This window comes from Magnolia sinica, chromosome 19, assembly GCF_029962835.1.
Source record: "Magnolia sinica isolate HGM2019 chromosome 19, MsV1, whole genome shotgun sequence".
In the NCBI taxonomy this organism is placed as follows: Eukaryota; Viridiplantae; Streptophyta; class Magnoliopsida; order Magnoliales; family Magnoliaceae; genus Magnolia; species Magnolia sinica.
In genome coordinates this window covers 36,854,502-36,872,573 of record NC_080591.1, presented here as the reverse complement: position 1 = coordinate 36,872,573, position 18,072 = coordinate 36,854,502, and the positions used below count along the sequence as shown (strand labels likewise).

At 36.6% G+C, this 18,072-nt stretch overlaps 1 protein-coding gene across 1 annotated transcript; it reads right to left on the bottom strand.

The window, feature by feature from the left end:
- Nucleotides 1-611: 611 nt before the first annotated feature.
- On the bottom strand, nucleotides 612-12,877 carry LOC131234755 (histone deacetylase HDT1-like). The gene is made up of 10 exons (XM_058231694.1): nucleotides 12,646-12,877; nucleotides 4,087-4,157; nucleotides 3,755-3,969; nucleotides 3,620-3,636; nucleotides 3,144-3,194; nucleotides 2,853-3,049; nucleotides 2,364-2,450; nucleotides 2,149-2,245; nucleotides 1,589-1,733; nucleotides 612-1,096 (listed from the first exon to the last, which is right to left on the bottom strand). Exons 1-10 carry the CDS (start codon nucleotides 12,656-12,658, stop codon nucleotides 1,033-1,035), a joined length of 957 nt encoding a protein of 318 aa, XP_058087677.1. The 5' UTR covers nucleotides 12,659-12,877; the 3' UTR covers nucleotides 612-1,032.
- Nucleotides 12,878-18,072: the final 5,195 nt, after the last annotated feature.

The following is an 18,072-nucleotide window of genomic DNA, read 5'->3' as shown; positions in this document are numbered from 1 at the left end:
CTACTTATGGCCTAGGTAACTTATCTTAAGCAACTTAGTAACCAAACGCCCCCTTACCTTAACATGCGTAGGCACCATACCACAAGTGCCATACAGAAACTGACAAAATAGAGCTATTGCTTGCATTCTAAACTGGGCATAGGTCGACTGGTCCAGATTTTAAAATTTTGGGGTTTCATGGAATAACATCCCAACATATTGGGATTCGCTGTTGCCGATTGATTCAGTTTTTTCTTTTTTCAATGACCAGGCTGGTTATTTGATAGGGCTCTCCTCGAATAGGTGCCCCAAAAAACTTATTGAATATTTCAAGCTATTGACCACAAAAGGTTATGATCATTGATGTTCCGGCCAACTTAACGGTTGACATAACCCTACCGAGAGCTTTTATCTGTATAAACAGTTTGGATCACAAAGGATATATACCCAAATATGGTTTGGGTGTATTTGAACAAACCTATAAATAACGAGCCCGTTTGGACATCAACACAAATTGGAACAGGTTCTGCCCAACCACATTTTGCATGTAAAAATAAAAATAAAAATTAAAAAATTCTACAGGCAAAGAATAATCCGGTAATTGAACCCCAAATGGTCCAACATGTAGCAAGTTCTACAGGTGAAGAATATTCCGGTAATTGAACCCCAAAAGGTCCAACATGTAGCAAGTTCTACAGGTGACGAATAATCCGTAATTGAACCCCAAAAGGTCCAACATGTAGCAAGTATATCCATCCTCTCACAATCCACGACATTTAAAAAAAAAAAAAAAAAAAAAGCCATGGGGGGGGGGGTTCTTTTTTCTTTTTCTTTTTTATCCCACACCATAAACCATCATCATCACAAAGTCCACTGCTAATATGTCATCATTCATCATTCTCTAACATCTTTAGGCACCCACCACCCAATTTTGAAAGAAAATGAAGAGCTAAACTATAGATAATTAGCTATTTTATGTATCAGAATAGCTACTGTCCCATACCACCTTCACTCACCTACTACAAAACTTGGAAGAGTTCAGCCACATCCCATTCACTTGCCACCACTGTGCTTCGCCTTTGTATGGGATTGTAAAGCAATATCTGAGTTGAAGGTCCTGTAAGTCAAACACTGGAGGACTAAGAATGGTTATATGTGAAAGAGTAATGCTAGGGGAAAATAGAGGTGCAGCTCAGGTGGGTTGGGTTGAGGTTCAACCCGACCTCAAGATATTCCAAACCCAGCCGAAATTCACGTTGGGCCAATCAGGTTAACTGGGAATGATGATATGATGAGCTATCATATATCATGTGGATGGATAGGGCAGCAGTAAAACTAAAATGACCATCCATCCGCTTGTGAGTTTTAATGGTTCAATATGGACTGCTGCTCTATCCATTTTTTGTAGGACGATCCGCTAACATTGATTTATTTGGTATGTGGCCTATCGACATTACAGGCCACCAGGAAACAACACATTAAAATCAAAATTTACAAATTTCCTGTTGACAACCAACAGAAAACTCAACATCGGTTAACTGGCAGAAGGGAAAAAAAAAAACAGAGAGAGAGAGAGAGAGAGAGAGAGAGAGAGAGAGGGAGTGCATACTTGCTACATGTCTTGCAACTGACTTGACCACCAGATTTAGGAGTCTGCGGCTTTGACTTGTTGCTGTTAGCAGGTGTCTTTCCAGCCTGTTTTGAAGGGTAAGGAGTTGCTGTATGCCCACCACCCTTCTTTCCACCAGCACCACCTGAATTCATTTGTTTAGTTGTTAACATGTACATCCAAATTTCAAACTGAAACAAATCATCATCATCATCATCAGCCAAAACTTTTTCTCATGAATCCTGACAAACTGAAACAAATAATAAATAAGAAAATAATTCAGAAAACTGTACCAAACATCTATTCCACCAATACAAAGGGGGAAAAAAAGGCCCTGGACCCCTGGTGGTAGGAATTTGCCATTTGACCCCCCCAAAAAAATGCCACAATGTATAGGATTGATTCTTATAGGAAAGGGTTTAGCAAGGCCAATGTCTATCCCAGATGCATAACGTGAATACTTAAAAAGGATTCTTTCCCAGATGCATAACATGAATGCTAAGAAAAGGATTCTTTCCCAGATGCATAATATGAATACTAAAAAAGGATTAAAAGAATACCTGTCTTTTGACCAACAGGTGTAACAAGCTTGGCCTTCTTTTCTGGAGCTGGTGTCTTGGTTGCAGATTCTATAGGTCTCTTCTTACCCTTCTCAGCCTTCACAGAGGAAATTAGTAAGAGTGGCATTAATCAGCTATAAGCAGAAGTAAACATATTTCATGACCTCCAAAAAATTGCTTCGTAATTCAACTAGGGAAGATGCATTGAAAAATACCTTCTTAGGAGTAGCTCCATCTTCATCATCAGAGATTTCCTCATCATCATCATCCTCATCACTTTCACCCCCACCTTCAACCATGTCCTGTGTATGTAGCAGAACCAATTGCAAAACAATCAGCTAAATAGAGATGCAAATCTTCTTCTTCTTTTTTGTTTTTGAAGGATGACACGAAACATCTCTCATATGCAGTATCCTCACAATTCCTATAAAAAGATGAACCTTGCTGCATAGAGCATTAATAAAAACATTGTGGGAAATGTCCAAGATGAACTTGCCAAGTGCCCATCTGGATTTAATAAGGGCGCCTGTATCAGTTCACAAAAATAAATAAATAAAGACTTTCAAATTAGCATTAAACTGATAATTTGATACTGCCTTCAACTAAAAGGAAAAGGAAGAAAATTTAATTAACACGAAAAGGGGTGAGAAATTTTTATTTTCCTAGCCAAAAATGATAATACTCCTTGAGAGAATAAAAAGTACCTCATCGTCATCGGATTCATCTTCTGATGATTCATCTTCATCATCGTCAGAATCATCATCATCTTCATCTTCTTCCTTACCCTTACTAGGTTCCGCTATTTGAACCTTGGGCTTAGCAGTCGAGGATTCAGGTTTAGCGGCAGCCTTAACCTTCTCAGTAGCAGGCATGGCCTGCTCATCCTTGACCACAGGCTTTCCTAAGAAGTCAATGATAAAGACCTGATACGTTAAATATGAAAAGAACAATTGCAAATATTCATGAATTGCCATGTGAAATCAGAAATACCATACCATTTTCCCTTACGAGAACTGGAATCTCCTCTTCAGAATCAGAATCCGAATCTGGAAAATTCAAAATCATAAAAATTTACATGCTGAATGGAGCATGTCCCAACAAGATGTTTGCCATCCAGACACACTCACAAGTGCCAGCCTGGAACATTTAGAATTTTGAGTCATGTAGGTGGCCATGTAAATCATTGGGCCAATAACTCAGGCTGCTTGACTATCAGGTAGGCCACACAAAAAAGCTCATTATTTTTGCACTTTGATTGGAGACCAATCTAATATTTGAACAGCCTGAATATTTTGCCAGATAATCTACACGGTGGTCCATCTAATTCATGGCTCAGATGTCCTACAAAACCAACCAGATTGGAACATGTATGGCCATGCAGAGGTGTGGGGCAAGAAAACATCTCAAAAAAGACAACTAAAAGATAGTAACAGGGAATTTACAAGGCATGCAGATTTCAAGACTTACTTACCAGTGAACTCGTCAGATGTGACAATCAGACAAACACACAGTCAAGGAAATAAAAGATAAAAAAGAATATCCATCAAAGTAACACGTAATTCTTTCAGCCACCAACAACATGCAAGCAAAAGGCTGCAAAGGATATTCTTCTGGAACCGTGCTCTTGTAACCACAAAAGTAGACACTCCCATGCTTCCAGCTGTGAGATAGTTCAAATTCTCTCTCAAAAATTAAATCAAAAGAGATATGAGCACTCTTTTCTGCAGAAAGAGTTCCAAGGACCAGCTTCTTATCACCGACACTCACAAAGATTGGGATGGAGTCATTGCCTTTGTCCTTTTTCACCTCACCAAGTGCCGCCTGCATGGAGCAATGAGAGCATTTAATTACCCATATAACAACAACAACAGGGAGACAGAAAGAGATGAGATATGTATATCTATAAAATGAAACATTTGCCCTAGACTGGAAAATGACCTGTGAGAGATGTATATATTTATTCTCTCCAGGCTGGCACTTAACCGGTTCACCTGCTTTAACTTCAACACCTGGACATGATAAAAAGTCGATGAGAAAATATGAAGAATGAAATATTAAAAAACAATCACAAATAACAATGAGATCTGCGTTTAGTAAACAAAAAAGTGAATATCTTGCATGCGCTCAGTGCCAATGCAACTACCTTCTGAGATCCATCTGCATCTCTACAATGTCTCGTGGGCCATGCATGTAAGAACAAAAAAGAAAAGAAAAAAGAACTCATTGGTTTCGCATTGCATTTACTGCAACACCAGACAGTATGGAGACATTGAAGGTTCCCAGTGGCAACAGAATGCAAGCACAATTGTGCATTTGCACAGTAAACCTCTCGCACATCTGACAACTTGATTAAAATGCATCCCCGGTACAAAACATGAGGCCAGCATGACTCCTTACCGACCTCAGCCCAGAGATATTATCGGATCAAATCATGAAAAGCATATCAAATCATGCTAGTAGCAACAAAGCTATGTTGCACAGCCTATGCACAAATCATTCATGATGATATGGACTTCGGTACTAGGGAGGTAAAAAGCAGCACTCATGTGACAGCTCCAGCAAAAGATGCCTAAAAAACAGCCATGAAGCAGTTTAAGCTTTAGCAGCCAGATGGAAAAACACTAACCCACTGAGTAGCATTACAACAATCACCCTCCACAATAAAAGGACCAATGTATAACACAACACTTTATATCATCTAACATAGCATCTGCAGAAACTTCATTGCATTCCTTGGTATCCAAGCCTTTGTATAGAAAACCACACCATGAAACCATCAGGGTACCAAACAGATGAAGAACCAGCAGCCAAACCTAAATAGTAAAATAAGCTACCTCAGAAATACCATTTGCAAATTGTAAATGCTATATTGTAAATCTAGCACCCAGAGTTGTCAAATTTTGTTGTGCCAAATCATTTAGAATTTGTATCATGTGTTGATGAGATGAATAGATCAACTTCGTGCATTTTAAAGTTGTCCACGTCTTCGTCAAACTTTTCTACGTATTCAAGTTGAAGAGCGTTGTCGAAGTTCAAGATTTCAAGCTCAAGTACAAGTACAAGGCTTGAGTTCAAGTTTAATCTTCAAGTTGAGTACCTTAAAAAACTCAAGAACTCAAGCCCTAGTTCAAGCTCAAGTTTAAGATTTTGAAGACAAGCTTCAAGTATTTCAGGTGAATGAGTTAGCAGAGCGATCGATGTTTCAATTGTTCAAACTCACAAACAAGGTATGGATGACCCTAGATTGACCATAGGATGAGTCATATTCATTGCATATTTTATGTGGGTCATTTCATAAGTTTATAGGTCATTTCCTCGACTAGTCACAGTCTTTGTTCGACTAGTCCAAGATCTGGCTCGACTAGTCTACGAGTTTTCTCGACCAGTCCAAGATTAGTTGCAAATTTTCGGAATTTTCTGTTGGACTCTTGACCAGTCCTGGAGATTGCTCGACCAGTCGAGTGAACAGTGCTCGACCAATCGTGCAGGCTCGACTCAAAGTCCAGCAAGGTTTTTGGTCCCGCTCGACCAGTCCAGTGCATCGCTCGACCAGTCAAGCAGGCCACTTGACCAGTTGAGTACCTACCTTATCTTATCGTGTCAGAAATTTTGAAATGTGGTTAGTCCATCGACCAGTCGAACCGACCCTTAGACCAGTCGAGAGAACAGTATTTTAACCTATAAATAGAAGACGAATCTCAAAGTTTTTCATTCATTCCAAGCATAATCAAGCCATCACTCTAAGAGATAAGTTCCTACATTTCTTAAGCTATATTGTGTTCATTTTAAATTCTCTTAAATAGCTTTTTGTATTTGCTTTGTGATCTTCATTCAACTCTATTTCATTAAAGAAGGGAATTGGGATTTTACCCTCTTTGAGATCAAAATCAAATCAAGCTAGCCCAGGTTGAATTAATCTAAAAATCATTTAGACCTAAAACCCTTCATTTGTGAGACTGGACATTGAACATCTTCGTCTACATCGGATTGGTTCTACCGAGCTTCATCAGAAGGAGAATCTTCAAATAAGTACAATTTAATTTTGTATATCTTTTGTGGTTTGTGAGATTCTGCTAGGAAAATCTCATTTTTGGTTTTGTCCGAGATAAGCCAGAAAATCTCAAAGTGTGGGGTTTTTGTAATTATGTAAGCCTATCTAAAAACACAATTGTGAAGGTTTTAAGGTGAACCTTGGAAAACCTTATTTGATAGTGAAAGCTAATATCCCGAGGGAGTGGATATTAGGAGTGGGGTAGTTGTGTGGATGTTTTTCAAACTGTTGGTGTACACACACGAACCACTATAATTCTCAATGTTTGGTGGATGCTTATGGTGATGTATGTATGGTGGTGAATGTTGTAATTTTCTTTTATGCACTTGTGGTGAATGTTGTAATAATTTAGATTATTTCCTTTGCCTCCTTCTAAGTTTGAGTTTTTGATACTTACAAATGTTCTGGAAATCATGTTGTCCTACCATAAACCTTGGTTTTTGGTGTAAGGTTGTCCTTAGAACTTAGTTTGTATCAACATCTCAATACTTGTGCATTTGAAGTTGCTTATAATTGTGCTATCTATCTTTGTTTATCTTTGTAATTCCACATTTATTTTTTTATTTGGCATAGTCCTATACAGGGAGAGTTGATAACCTATAATGCCCTATATAGGGAGAGTTGTAAGATAGCTGTAAAACTAAAACTTCAAAAGGAAAAGTTTTTAAAGTTAAAAGAAGATTTTGATAACCTAGTTTTAGAAAAATCACATTTTTCTGATTGTTTTGAAAAAGCTATGTGTGATTTAGATTTCAAAACATCCCAAGTTAAAAACCTTAATTCAGAAAATGAAAAACTAAAACTAGAAGTCTCTTCTCTCTTGAGTTTGAAGGATACTTGGAGGTATGCCCAGGGTGATCATAAACTAGAAAGATTGCTAACTAGATCAAGGAAATGTGGCGATAGATCTGGTCTGGGCTACGATAAGAATACGCCTCTTAAATGTAAGACTACTGCTCCTAAGTTTGTTAAAGGGAAGTCCTCTAACTCAAAAGGGAAAAGTCTGAATCAAAATAGTTTTAAAAATCCTAAAACTTTTCAGGCTATGAAACCTAAAAGCAACCATATCAATTATAGAAATTAGAATCATAACCCCTTAGCTGAGAAAATTGTAGATTTACTCAAGGAGCTTCTAAAATCTAACTCGAATGGTAGAATGTATAACAACTATAAGCGTAGAAAAACCAACTATGCTCCAAAACCCAAAACAGTAATGAAATGGGTCCCTAAGGTTGCTTGTCTAGTTGCCCACACCGCTTTCAAGGCTTCGAGTCAATCAAAGTGATACCTAGACAGTGGTTGCTCTAGACACATGACAGGTGACAAAGATTTGTTCACCAATCTCAAAGATATGACTGATGGTTCGGTCACTTTCGGTGATAGTAGCAATTGCAGAATTGTTGGCCAAGGTACGGTTCAACTCTTTAATCTTCCTCCATTTAAGAATGTTTTGAATGTAGAGGGCCTTAAGCATAATCTCTTAAGCATTTCTCAAACTTGTGATAATAAACATAGCAAAGAAAAGTGATGTAGGACATGCAATGCATGTTCAGTTATGTTGTAAAATCAGCAAACAGATTATGAGCAACTCCAAATAAAAGACGTATGCTACTCTACCACAACCACAAAGCATTTAATTAGGCATGAAATAGATGAATTCAGTCCCACAATAATAAACCATTAAGAAATATGAAAATCTAGGATCCAAGGGATGTAGAAATCCCTTGTATAACATAGGTTAGCAATTCAATTTCAATGGGAATTTTCACACCGAGCTCAAGTGGGGTGGCCTGTGTGAAGCGGTGGCACACTCAAGGTGGGCGAGTGGCTCGTGAGAGGTGGGACCCATGTGAAGTGGGGCCCACGAGGGGAGTTTGGCCGAGGGCCTAACCTAGGCTAAGATTAAGGGATTGATTTGCCACGGTCTATCAGTTTGAGCTTTTAGAACAAGTGGTAAGTTGTATTACGTCAAGAGTGGCATCTAAGCAGGAGGTCTCATGTTCGAGACTCCTTATCGAGGGTCATTAAGGCAGGGGCATTTTCACACTAGGCTTGAGTGGGATGGCCTGTGTGAAGTGGGGGCACACTCGGGGTGGGCGGCCCGTGTGAGGAGTGCGATTTCCACTTGCTATCCAAACAAGAGCTCAAAATTTGTATCCATATTTCAATAGTTATCATGGAGATCATCATTGGATAGGATAATTTGTCTTTCCTTTCTTTTACCTTAAATTACGCATATCAAAACATGCCCTTGTCTCTAGTGAATGAAACCAACATTCAAGTTCTTCCCTAATTAATCATGCAATTGGATAACTGGATTATTTTAGGGTGGGTGCAAAGCTCCCACTCACAGTGACTCAACAAGAAGATTCATGCTTGACCTTCTAAACCTAGAAGTGTTGGAGTGTTGAAGTATATTGCTTTGATTCATATGTCCCTAAATTAATTTTGAACGGTCGAATAACCATCAAAGGCCCACGAAATTGTCAAATAAATTTGGGCCTACTGAGTGATCAATAATATCATAGGCTGCAATTATCTAATTGTATAGCTCACAAAGTCCACTCCTTGGCTACATCACAAGTGCTAATTAGGAATGCTTCGTGGGCTCTTAAGTTCTTGGAGATTGTTGGCCCAACATTTTGGCCCACAAACTTTTGATCTTAATAAATAAGTTTCTACTGGATTTGAGTGTCAAAACATCCTCATGAAATTTGCCTCCCAAGAGAGCACATTGAGAAAACACATGCTCCATTACCAAGTATATATTTATGTGAGGAAAAATCTACAAAATTTGTCCTCACATCCTAGAAACATAATTACGAAACCATCCATGAGATCCACAATCTTATCAATTTCTTCATCCTTTAAATATTCACAAAACCTTTCTCACCTTAATGACCCACACATGAATCTTTGTGTACATGCATGAATCGACAGCCATTTCCAAATGAAGTACAAATTATCAAAAGTGATGAAATTTATGCTTCCTTCTTTCAAATGGAAATCTCTTTGCATATTTTCTAATTTGTTTTAGTACCCAAAGAACATATCACTTTCAAAATGGGGATTTCTTCAATTAAGATAAGCTGAAGAAAGATTTCTAGGAACACCGACAGAATTTGCCGATCACTCCCAACCATTGCTGGAACATATCACTTTCAAAATGGGGATTTCTTCAATTAAGATAAGCTGAAGAAAGATTTCTAGGAACACCGACAGAATTTGCCAATCACTCCCAACCATTGCTGTAGTTTATCAATTTGTCAGTCATCATTAGTGTCTCCATTCTTATCATAATATATGTTGACTCATCTCCAAACCCTCCAACAAGAAGCTAACCCCATTGGCTAATATTCAGACTTGTAAATAACTATTATAACTGATAGGATCTACTCTGAAGTTAACTTAGCATTAGTCCACCCATGAGAATCTTTTGAATTGGCAAACTCGCCTAAACACTATTCAGAAAGGTGGACTAGATTGATTATCAATAAAATGAAGACACCATGGTTCAAACAAACCTCTCTTCACTGATTTATGATAAAAATAAAGGAGTGGGTAAAATGCGGGGTAATCAAGTCTTCTTTTCTTTTGAAACTGTCTGTTGACCTTTCGTCTCGATTTTGCTTTAAAATGGATCAATTCAGAGAACAGGTCAGCTAGTCAGGTTTTCTGTCCTCAATTGAAAGGTGTGGCTCTAAAGCGCAAACCTCTGATATGTAGGGGGGCTCAACCTCACATTTTGAGAGAAGGGCTCAGCTAGGTTTGAACCAGTGACTTCTAGCCTTCTGCTTCGTAAATAAGTGACCCGTCCAACAAGTTTACATGTAGAGCAAACTCCTTGAAAATTATCACTAGGACAAGTTACCAACACTGGCATCAATTTGTCTTGAAAAATCAGAATAAATGGCATGCACTTGTAAGGTTCATCCCATTTCAAAATAAATATTTTTAAGGGTGCAGAAATGGCATATCCAATGCATGCATACCAGAAGTTCATTTAAATGTTCCAATAGATCTCTAATGTTGACAAATGCTAGGGGTTAAGCAATCACTAAAGGGGAATGAACTTCATATAGGCCATCAATCATCATATCGTAATCGTATTGAACAACCCCATCACGAGAGAAGGGGATGAAGTTGGTATGATTCAAAAAAAGGGTCCATATCACCCCATGTCAGGTCATGCAAATAGATATGGACTGATATGATCAGAAGGCCCTTTTTTCCCTTTTTGAAAATTTTATTTGTTTTATCCATTTCTTTCTTCATTCATCCAGGGAGGAAGCTTATAAATTCATTGTATGCTAAATGTAGGCCCATCTTGGAAATCAAAAGACAAGATTTGCAACAAATTGAAGCAAAATGGACTATTTTTGGAAAAGTCAAAAGAAGAGGAAAACAATTACCTTTTTTCATTTTTCATCTTCTTTTTGTTGATTTCAATGCAATGAACCCTAAGCCACCAAATCATGCTTGATATGTGTTTGATAATTTGATTAAGACCTATTTGGCTGACTTTCAGCAATATAATATGACAGATTGTATTCTTATCACAGATGATCTGATACTCTAAATGGTAAAAACACAAAAAGAACTGATAGATTTCCAAAGTCAAAAGAAGAGGTAAACCATTACCTTTTTTTCATTTTTCATCTTCTTTTTGTTGATTTCAATGTAATGAACCCTAAGCCACCAAATCATGCTTGATTTGTGTTTGATAATTTGATTATGGCCTATTTGGTTGACTTTCAGCAATGTAATATGACAGATTGCATTCTTATCACAGATGATCTGATAAACTAAATGGTAAAAACACAAAAAGAACTGATAGATTTTCTTGTTTTACATTTTTTTCTTATTTACCCAAAAAATTTTCAAAAATTTTGGGCCAAAGAACCTTTAGTCAATACGCAACATAAAACCGAACCGATATTTAAAACCTAGGCATGGAATCCTCTAGCACAACAAGAAAATTTAAAAAACCCAAAAGATGTAACCAAGTCATCCACTGCCATCACACAAACACAATGATAGTTTACCCCAATCACAGAAAAATAAATGTTCTAAATGGAAAATGGGTTAGCATATAAAGCTCAAACAGCAATCAAATAGGCAAATCACAAAAAAAAAAAGAAAAAAAAAAAAAAAAACAAAAAAGAAAAGAAAGAAAAAACCCTATAAATGTTATGAAATCATCCATTAATTTATGTAACAGCTCAAGCATCTCTGCATCACATAGTAATAAATGGAGGTCAGATCTACGTGCAGAGATAATATTAACCATCAACCATTCTCCTATTCAAGAAAACACGAATTGTGATATAAAAACAAAGCTCACTAGAGTCATTTGAAAAGAAAATTCCATATGGGAATTCCCATTAGACATGACTAGCATCCAGTTCTACTTCTATAACACTTAAAAAGACTGCAATTTGAAACCACTGGTATGGTGAATACGTAGATATTGTAGGAAAAGTTCAAAATGTGTCGACAAACTTCACAATCCCTCCCTCCCACTCCCTCTCCACCCTCCCTCCCTCTTGTTATCACATGAGATTTTTACTCATCCATTTTCTTTTCTCAAAAGCTCTCCCTCTCACTCCCTCTCCACCTCCCTCTCTCCCTCCCTCTTGTTACTCATCCATTTTCTTTTCTCAAAAGCTCTCCAGCCAAATGGTTGGCACTGACTGCTCATCGTGATTGGTGAGCTAAGGACCATCGGCAGTAGGTCCCATCGGATGATTGGTTCATGTCACAAATTAGTGGCCAAACGAGAACAAAGTCACTGACAACTAAGAAGGAAAAATTAAAGTGGAACACCCGTTTTAGTCTAGTGCAACAGAAACAGAAGCAGTCTGAAAGAGCATCAACCAAATATGAGAATCAATTTTCCTAATTCCGATATTAGGATGCTAACTCTCAGTATTTCCACACAATGGGCAGTATGAAAACCCAAAAGGGGAAATGATATCAAGACCCACTTTTGATATCTACACACCCACATTTTCTACTTCTGGGCCACTGTCACTGGAATAGCAAACTCCGAGCACTTCTCAGACACCACATGTATCACGAGGAGTGTCGATCTATCAAATGAATAGGGTGCATGTATCATTTTCGTAAAGGAAATGGAACAAAACATCAAGCAATGAGAACGAAAGCGAAGAAAACATCAAGAATCCTAAACAACAGCATCATTGCATGCCAAAAACGAGATTCTTCAAAAACAGAGTAGTTGTATGAACGTATATTCCTATCAAACTCCAACAAATAGCATCTGAAAGAAATGCCGTCAAAGAAACCCTAGCAATAGAAAACCGGAAGATGAAGGAAAACACTAACATATGAATAAGGAACAGAGGCACCAAAAAAAAAACCTAGAAACCAAATGATCCGAAATGAAAGGAGAAAGAACTTAAATGGAAGGAGAGATTGCTTACCCCAGAACTCCATCTGAGAAGAGAGAGAGAGAGAGAGAGAGAGAGAGAGAGAGCGGGGGGAGATAAAAGGGAGACAGGGATGGAAATGCGAGGTTAGGGTTTGGGCTGGCGAGGCTTTTAAAGTAGTTCCCGTTGAAGGATCCGCTCTAGGGTTTTAAGATGCGCACTATGCGCATTGCGCTCCTGATCGTTTCCTTTCGGACGGATAATACGCTCCTCAATCCCATGACGTGCACAGTATGCTAAAGCTCTGGGTTTGTATCGATGGAGCACCCGGATAAGCAATCCAGGCCATTGGCACGATGGAAATGATCAGAGGATCCAGGCCACTGATATTTAGGGTGGGGAGCAGGTTGGGCTGGGCCGGAGTCCAATCCAAATCTATTAAGACCTATTAACATGGATTTGCATATGGACGAGTAGAACGGGCCAGACGTGTGGGCGAGCATTTCAGCAGTGGGACTGCCTGGATCGGACAGGTAGATAAACGTGCTGCAAAGCTTCTGGTGAGTACGTTGGACGCCGATTGCATTATCAAGGAGAGGGATTGAAAATTATATAGCACGTGTCTGGGAATGAATGGCCTCTCTATAAATGAAGGGAATGGCAATTTCCTCTCAAGGACCATCCAGAATCAAGAAGATTCCATAAAAAATACGACAAATTTATGCGATGTCAGAAAAATAAAAATAAAAAGCACACCTCTACATTTTTATCTCTATATCTAATTTTAATTTTAATACAGAATACCTAATATAATCATCATTGATGGTGAAGGGTGGAGAGTTATGATTGACTAGCTTTAAAAATTTGTCCCAACACGTGGATAGCTCGAGATTACTTATTTTGAGAACATGATATATACTAACCGGATATATGTAATCTAAAGTAGGAGCAAGGAAGATGTAAGACAAACTTAGTGTGTTAAAGAATTTTAAAACAATGAAAGATAAAGAGATGGGATTTTTCTCACTTTAAACTTCACTTTTTACCCATGGACTTTTCTGAATGACCTAAAGTTTACTTTCTAAGATTAAACCACTAGACTTTTTCTCATACAAAAATACCCTTGCAATACAAACTCATTTTCTGAAATCTTCTCTCCCCTTCATACGAGTATACCTTATTACTAAAAATTCATTTTCTGAAATCTTCTCTTCTTTTTATACGAGAATACCATTCTACTAAAAACTCATCTTCTTAAAATCTTCTCCTCTCTTCTTATTTTTTCATGAAATTTTATCATTTTCATTTCTATAGTTTACATCTTTTTCGAACGGAAAGAATTGGACCACCAAAGAAGAGATTTTTCTACCCAAGCAAACGAATAGTTATAATTGTGGTATACTTGTAATGAAATATATTGGTATATTGTGCAACGATCAACTTTTGGCGGGAATTGACTTGCAAACATACACTCTAATTTTTAGGAATTCAATGACGTATGATTGTTTGAGTGATGAGTATCGAAGAAATTTGTCTTAGGCATGGGAGGGTAAGAAGAATTTTATGAAATGTTGTATTTTGTTGTGATGATATCTTGTATAAAATTCATGGAAAATGAATATTTGTTCGTGAATTGTGAATGGTAATTTCTTTGTGATTAGTGATTTGTTTGTGAGTTGTTATGATTTTATCGAGTTCTCGGTCAATTTTACAAAGTTCTCAGTCAATTTCACAAAGTTCTCGGTCTATTTCATGAAATTCTCGGTCAATTTCATGAAGTTCTCAGTAAATTTTACAAAGTTCTCGATCGATTTCATGAAGTTCTTGGAGTTCTTGATAAATTTCACGAAGTTCTCAGTCAATTTTATAAAGTTCTCGGTAAATTTCACGAAGTTCTTAGTCAATTTTGCAAGGTTCTCGATCAATTTCATGAAGTTCTCGATAGAATTCAAGAAGTTCTCAGTCAATTTCACAAAGTTCTCAATCAATTTCAACGAATTCTTGGTTAATTTTTCGAAGTTCTTAATCAATTTCATGAAGTTCTTAGTCAAATTTCATGAAGTTCTCGGTCAATTTTCCATGACATCGAACCTAAATGCAGCATGGGACTACTTACATTCTTTTTGGCATCTCTTGCATTTACGAGTATTATTCAATTGTTTTGGTATACATTGGATCCCCTCTTTAAAGGTCGTCTTCCATCCCTCTTTGAAATTCTATAGTTCTAGTATGACATATCGTCTATTAGGATTGTATTCATTCATATATATCAAAGCTCCAATTGCAGACTTGAAAACTTTATTCCCCACTAATTCTTTAATTCCTTTAGCTTTACATCATCCCCATCAATTATTTTAGTGAGTTCTCGGTAAATTTCATGAAGTTCTCGATCAATTTCGTTGAATTCTCAGTCAATTTTTGCAAGTTGTTGGTCAATTCCGTCGAGTTCTTGATCAATTCCATCGAGATGTCGATAAATTCCATCAAGATCTCGATAAATTTTCTCAAGTTCTCGGTCAATTTCATGAAGTTCTCGGTCAATTTTCACAAATTCTCAGTTAATTTTAACCAGTTCTCGATCAATTTCAATGAGTTCTCGGTGAATTTCAGTTAGTTCTCGGTCAAGTTCACCAAGTTCTCGGTCAATTTCATGAAGTTCTTAGTCAATTTTCCATGACATCAAACCTAAATGCAACATGGGACTACTTACCTTCTCTTTGACATCTCTTGCATCTATGAGTATTATTCAATCGCCTTAGTATACATTGGATACCCTCTTTCAAGGTCACCTTCTGTGACGCCCTGTCACTGTTGCACATGTGGGCGGGCACACGTGGACGGACGCTAATGTGGGTGGGGCTTAAGGGTATGGGCGAGCTACTAGTGGTTGGCAGGCTACTGTATACGCAGTGGGAGGTTGAACTTATCCCACATCGAAAGAGTTGTTTGAAGTAATGGTGGTTATATGTGTGGTTCGGACCTTCCTTGTACGTGGCCTTGCTATAAGGAACAAAACTACCACTGCGTACTCTGATGGGTTGTCAGTTAGGTTAGACAATATCTGTGGGATAGGTATTGATTAGGTCAACTATGTTGCGTATCTTTTATGTGTGTGGGTCCACTATGTTGCGTATCTTTTATCAAACCTATTAATTAGGTGTAAATCATCAGGATGATGTGACTGAGATGTCATCGAAATTGACCAAGAAGTCTGTGAAATTGATCGAGAACTCCCTTAAATTGATTAAGAACTTGGAGAAATTGACTTAGAAGTCGTCGAAATTGACCGAGAAGTCGATGAAATTGACTGAGAAGTTAATGAAATTGACCGAGATATCGCCAAAATTGACTGAGAACTCGAAGAAATTGACTGAGAACTTAGTGAAATTGACCAAGAAGTTACTGAAATTGACCAAGAAGTCTATGAATTTGACTGAGAACTCTAAAATTAACCGAGAACTTGTTGAAATTGACCGAGAAGTCGCCGAAATTGATAGAGAACTTGATCATATTGATCAAGAAGTCGATGAAATTAACTGAAATATTGCCGAAATTAATCGAGAACTCAAAGAAATTGACTGAGAACTTAATGAAATTGATTAAGAAGTCACCGAAATTAACCGAGAAATCGCTAAAATTGACTGAGAACTCTGTCAAATTAACCAAGAATTCGCTAAAATGGACCGATAACTCGGGCAAACTATCCGAGAAGTTGATGAAATTAACCAAAAACTTCATGAAATTAATCAAGAACTCAATGAAATTGTCACGCTCCGAAATCCGACACTTGGGTATATCTAACCCCGATTCCATACCCGAAGACATGATTTATATTTTGTATATTTACATTTCATAATTCGCACACATATTACTAATATGATTCTCATTCATAAAATATAACCATCTAAAAATTAAATAATCAAACATTTATTTAGAGAAGAATAAAATATCTATGTTCTAACTATTAAATATTATCACCAAACACATGTCATTGCCATACTATCATACTATACTTAATATTTATTACAACTTATTTAGAAAATGTTAAAGAAACGAAAAATAAATCAAATCAAATCTCTTTAAGCACCTTCATAAGTTTCTGATCCTGAAATTTTAAAATCCCAAGAGGGTAAGCTGCAAAGCCAAGTGAGTAACCTCAACATAGGTTTTAAAAATAACATCATATAATCTAAATAAAATGTATTAAAAGATACAATCATTTTTAGGTAAAGTAATAGATGAAGATATTAATAAATAAGATTTTTCAATGTAAATTCCAAAAATGAATGAATAAAATCAACATATGTTATGATACATAGTAACAAGTGTAATTTATTCTTTTTAATACTAGATCCAGTTTACACCAGTTGGCCAACACCTGCGCCAATACAATACTTAGCCTGGTAATGGAAACCTCTTATATGACATGCTCACCCATCTAAAGGGCACTTGGTGAGGAACCCATTTATATATTAGCTGGTCAGACTACTACCTTACTGAACCTGACTGAAGGAACATTTTGTAAACTTGACATGCTTACTCGCTCAAAGGGTATGCTAGAGGTTCCAAGAGGTACCAATTGGGCTTTTGGGACTTTCAACCCAAGGGTCTAGGTTGCCCCATTTGTTTACAATTTAGAGATTTTCAACCCAGAGGACTTGATTGCCCCGCCTATTTTTTGGCATTTCATAACTATTTCAATGATGCATGATTTTAATATTGCATGAATAAAATATTTCTAAAAATCTTCAATAACTATTATTCTTTAATCAATCCATAATACTTGATGTACATAGATAGTTTATCAAACTAAAAATAAAATTTTTAATCAATGTAAATTGTCCATACACGATTAAATTTCTACGTAAAAATAAACATGCAATGTAATTTATTAGATCTTGATTAAAGTTCTACGAAAAAATAAACATGCAACGTGATTTATCAGATCTAATAAATATATATATATATATATATATATATATATATATATATATATATATATATGTATATATATATATATATATAAACACAAGATTTTTGTAATAATTTTGACAAAACAAAGTCAAAATGCAAAATTTGATTTTTTTTTTTTTAAGTAGGATTAACGATAAGACAATATAAAAGTTGAATTGAGGCATACTAAAAAAACAATAACTGAAGAAAAAAAAAAACAACATTTTAGGAAAGCAGTGTAAGTAATTACATCAAATTAAAAAGACATCTGAGATGACAAAATTTTATTATAAGTACAAATGAATTAATAAATAAAAAAAATTATATAAAATTTTCATAAACATCAAGTGAGAGAGAAACTCACCTTAAGAAAGTATTTCTTTTTCTTTTTCTTTCTCTCTTGCTTTTTCTCTCTTCTTCTTTTTTCTTCATTCGTTCCTTTCCGTTCCTTTCCCTTATTTTTCTCTCTACCTCACTTTCACTTCAACTTTATCTCTCACGTGAACAACAATGAAAAGAGATTGTTTT

Bases quoted from the DNA above. Each gene is read 5' to 3' on its own strand.
- LOC131234755 (XM_058231694.1), bottom strand. The intron at 3,050-3,143 runs GTATGGTATTTC...TTGACTTCTTAG, and splicing joins AGTTCTCGTAAGGGAAAATG to GAAAGCCTGTGGTCAAGGAT. The intron at 1,097-1,588 runs GTATGCACTCCC...TTTGACTTACAG, and splicing joins AGTTGCAAGACATGTAGCAA to GACCTTCAACTCAGATATTG.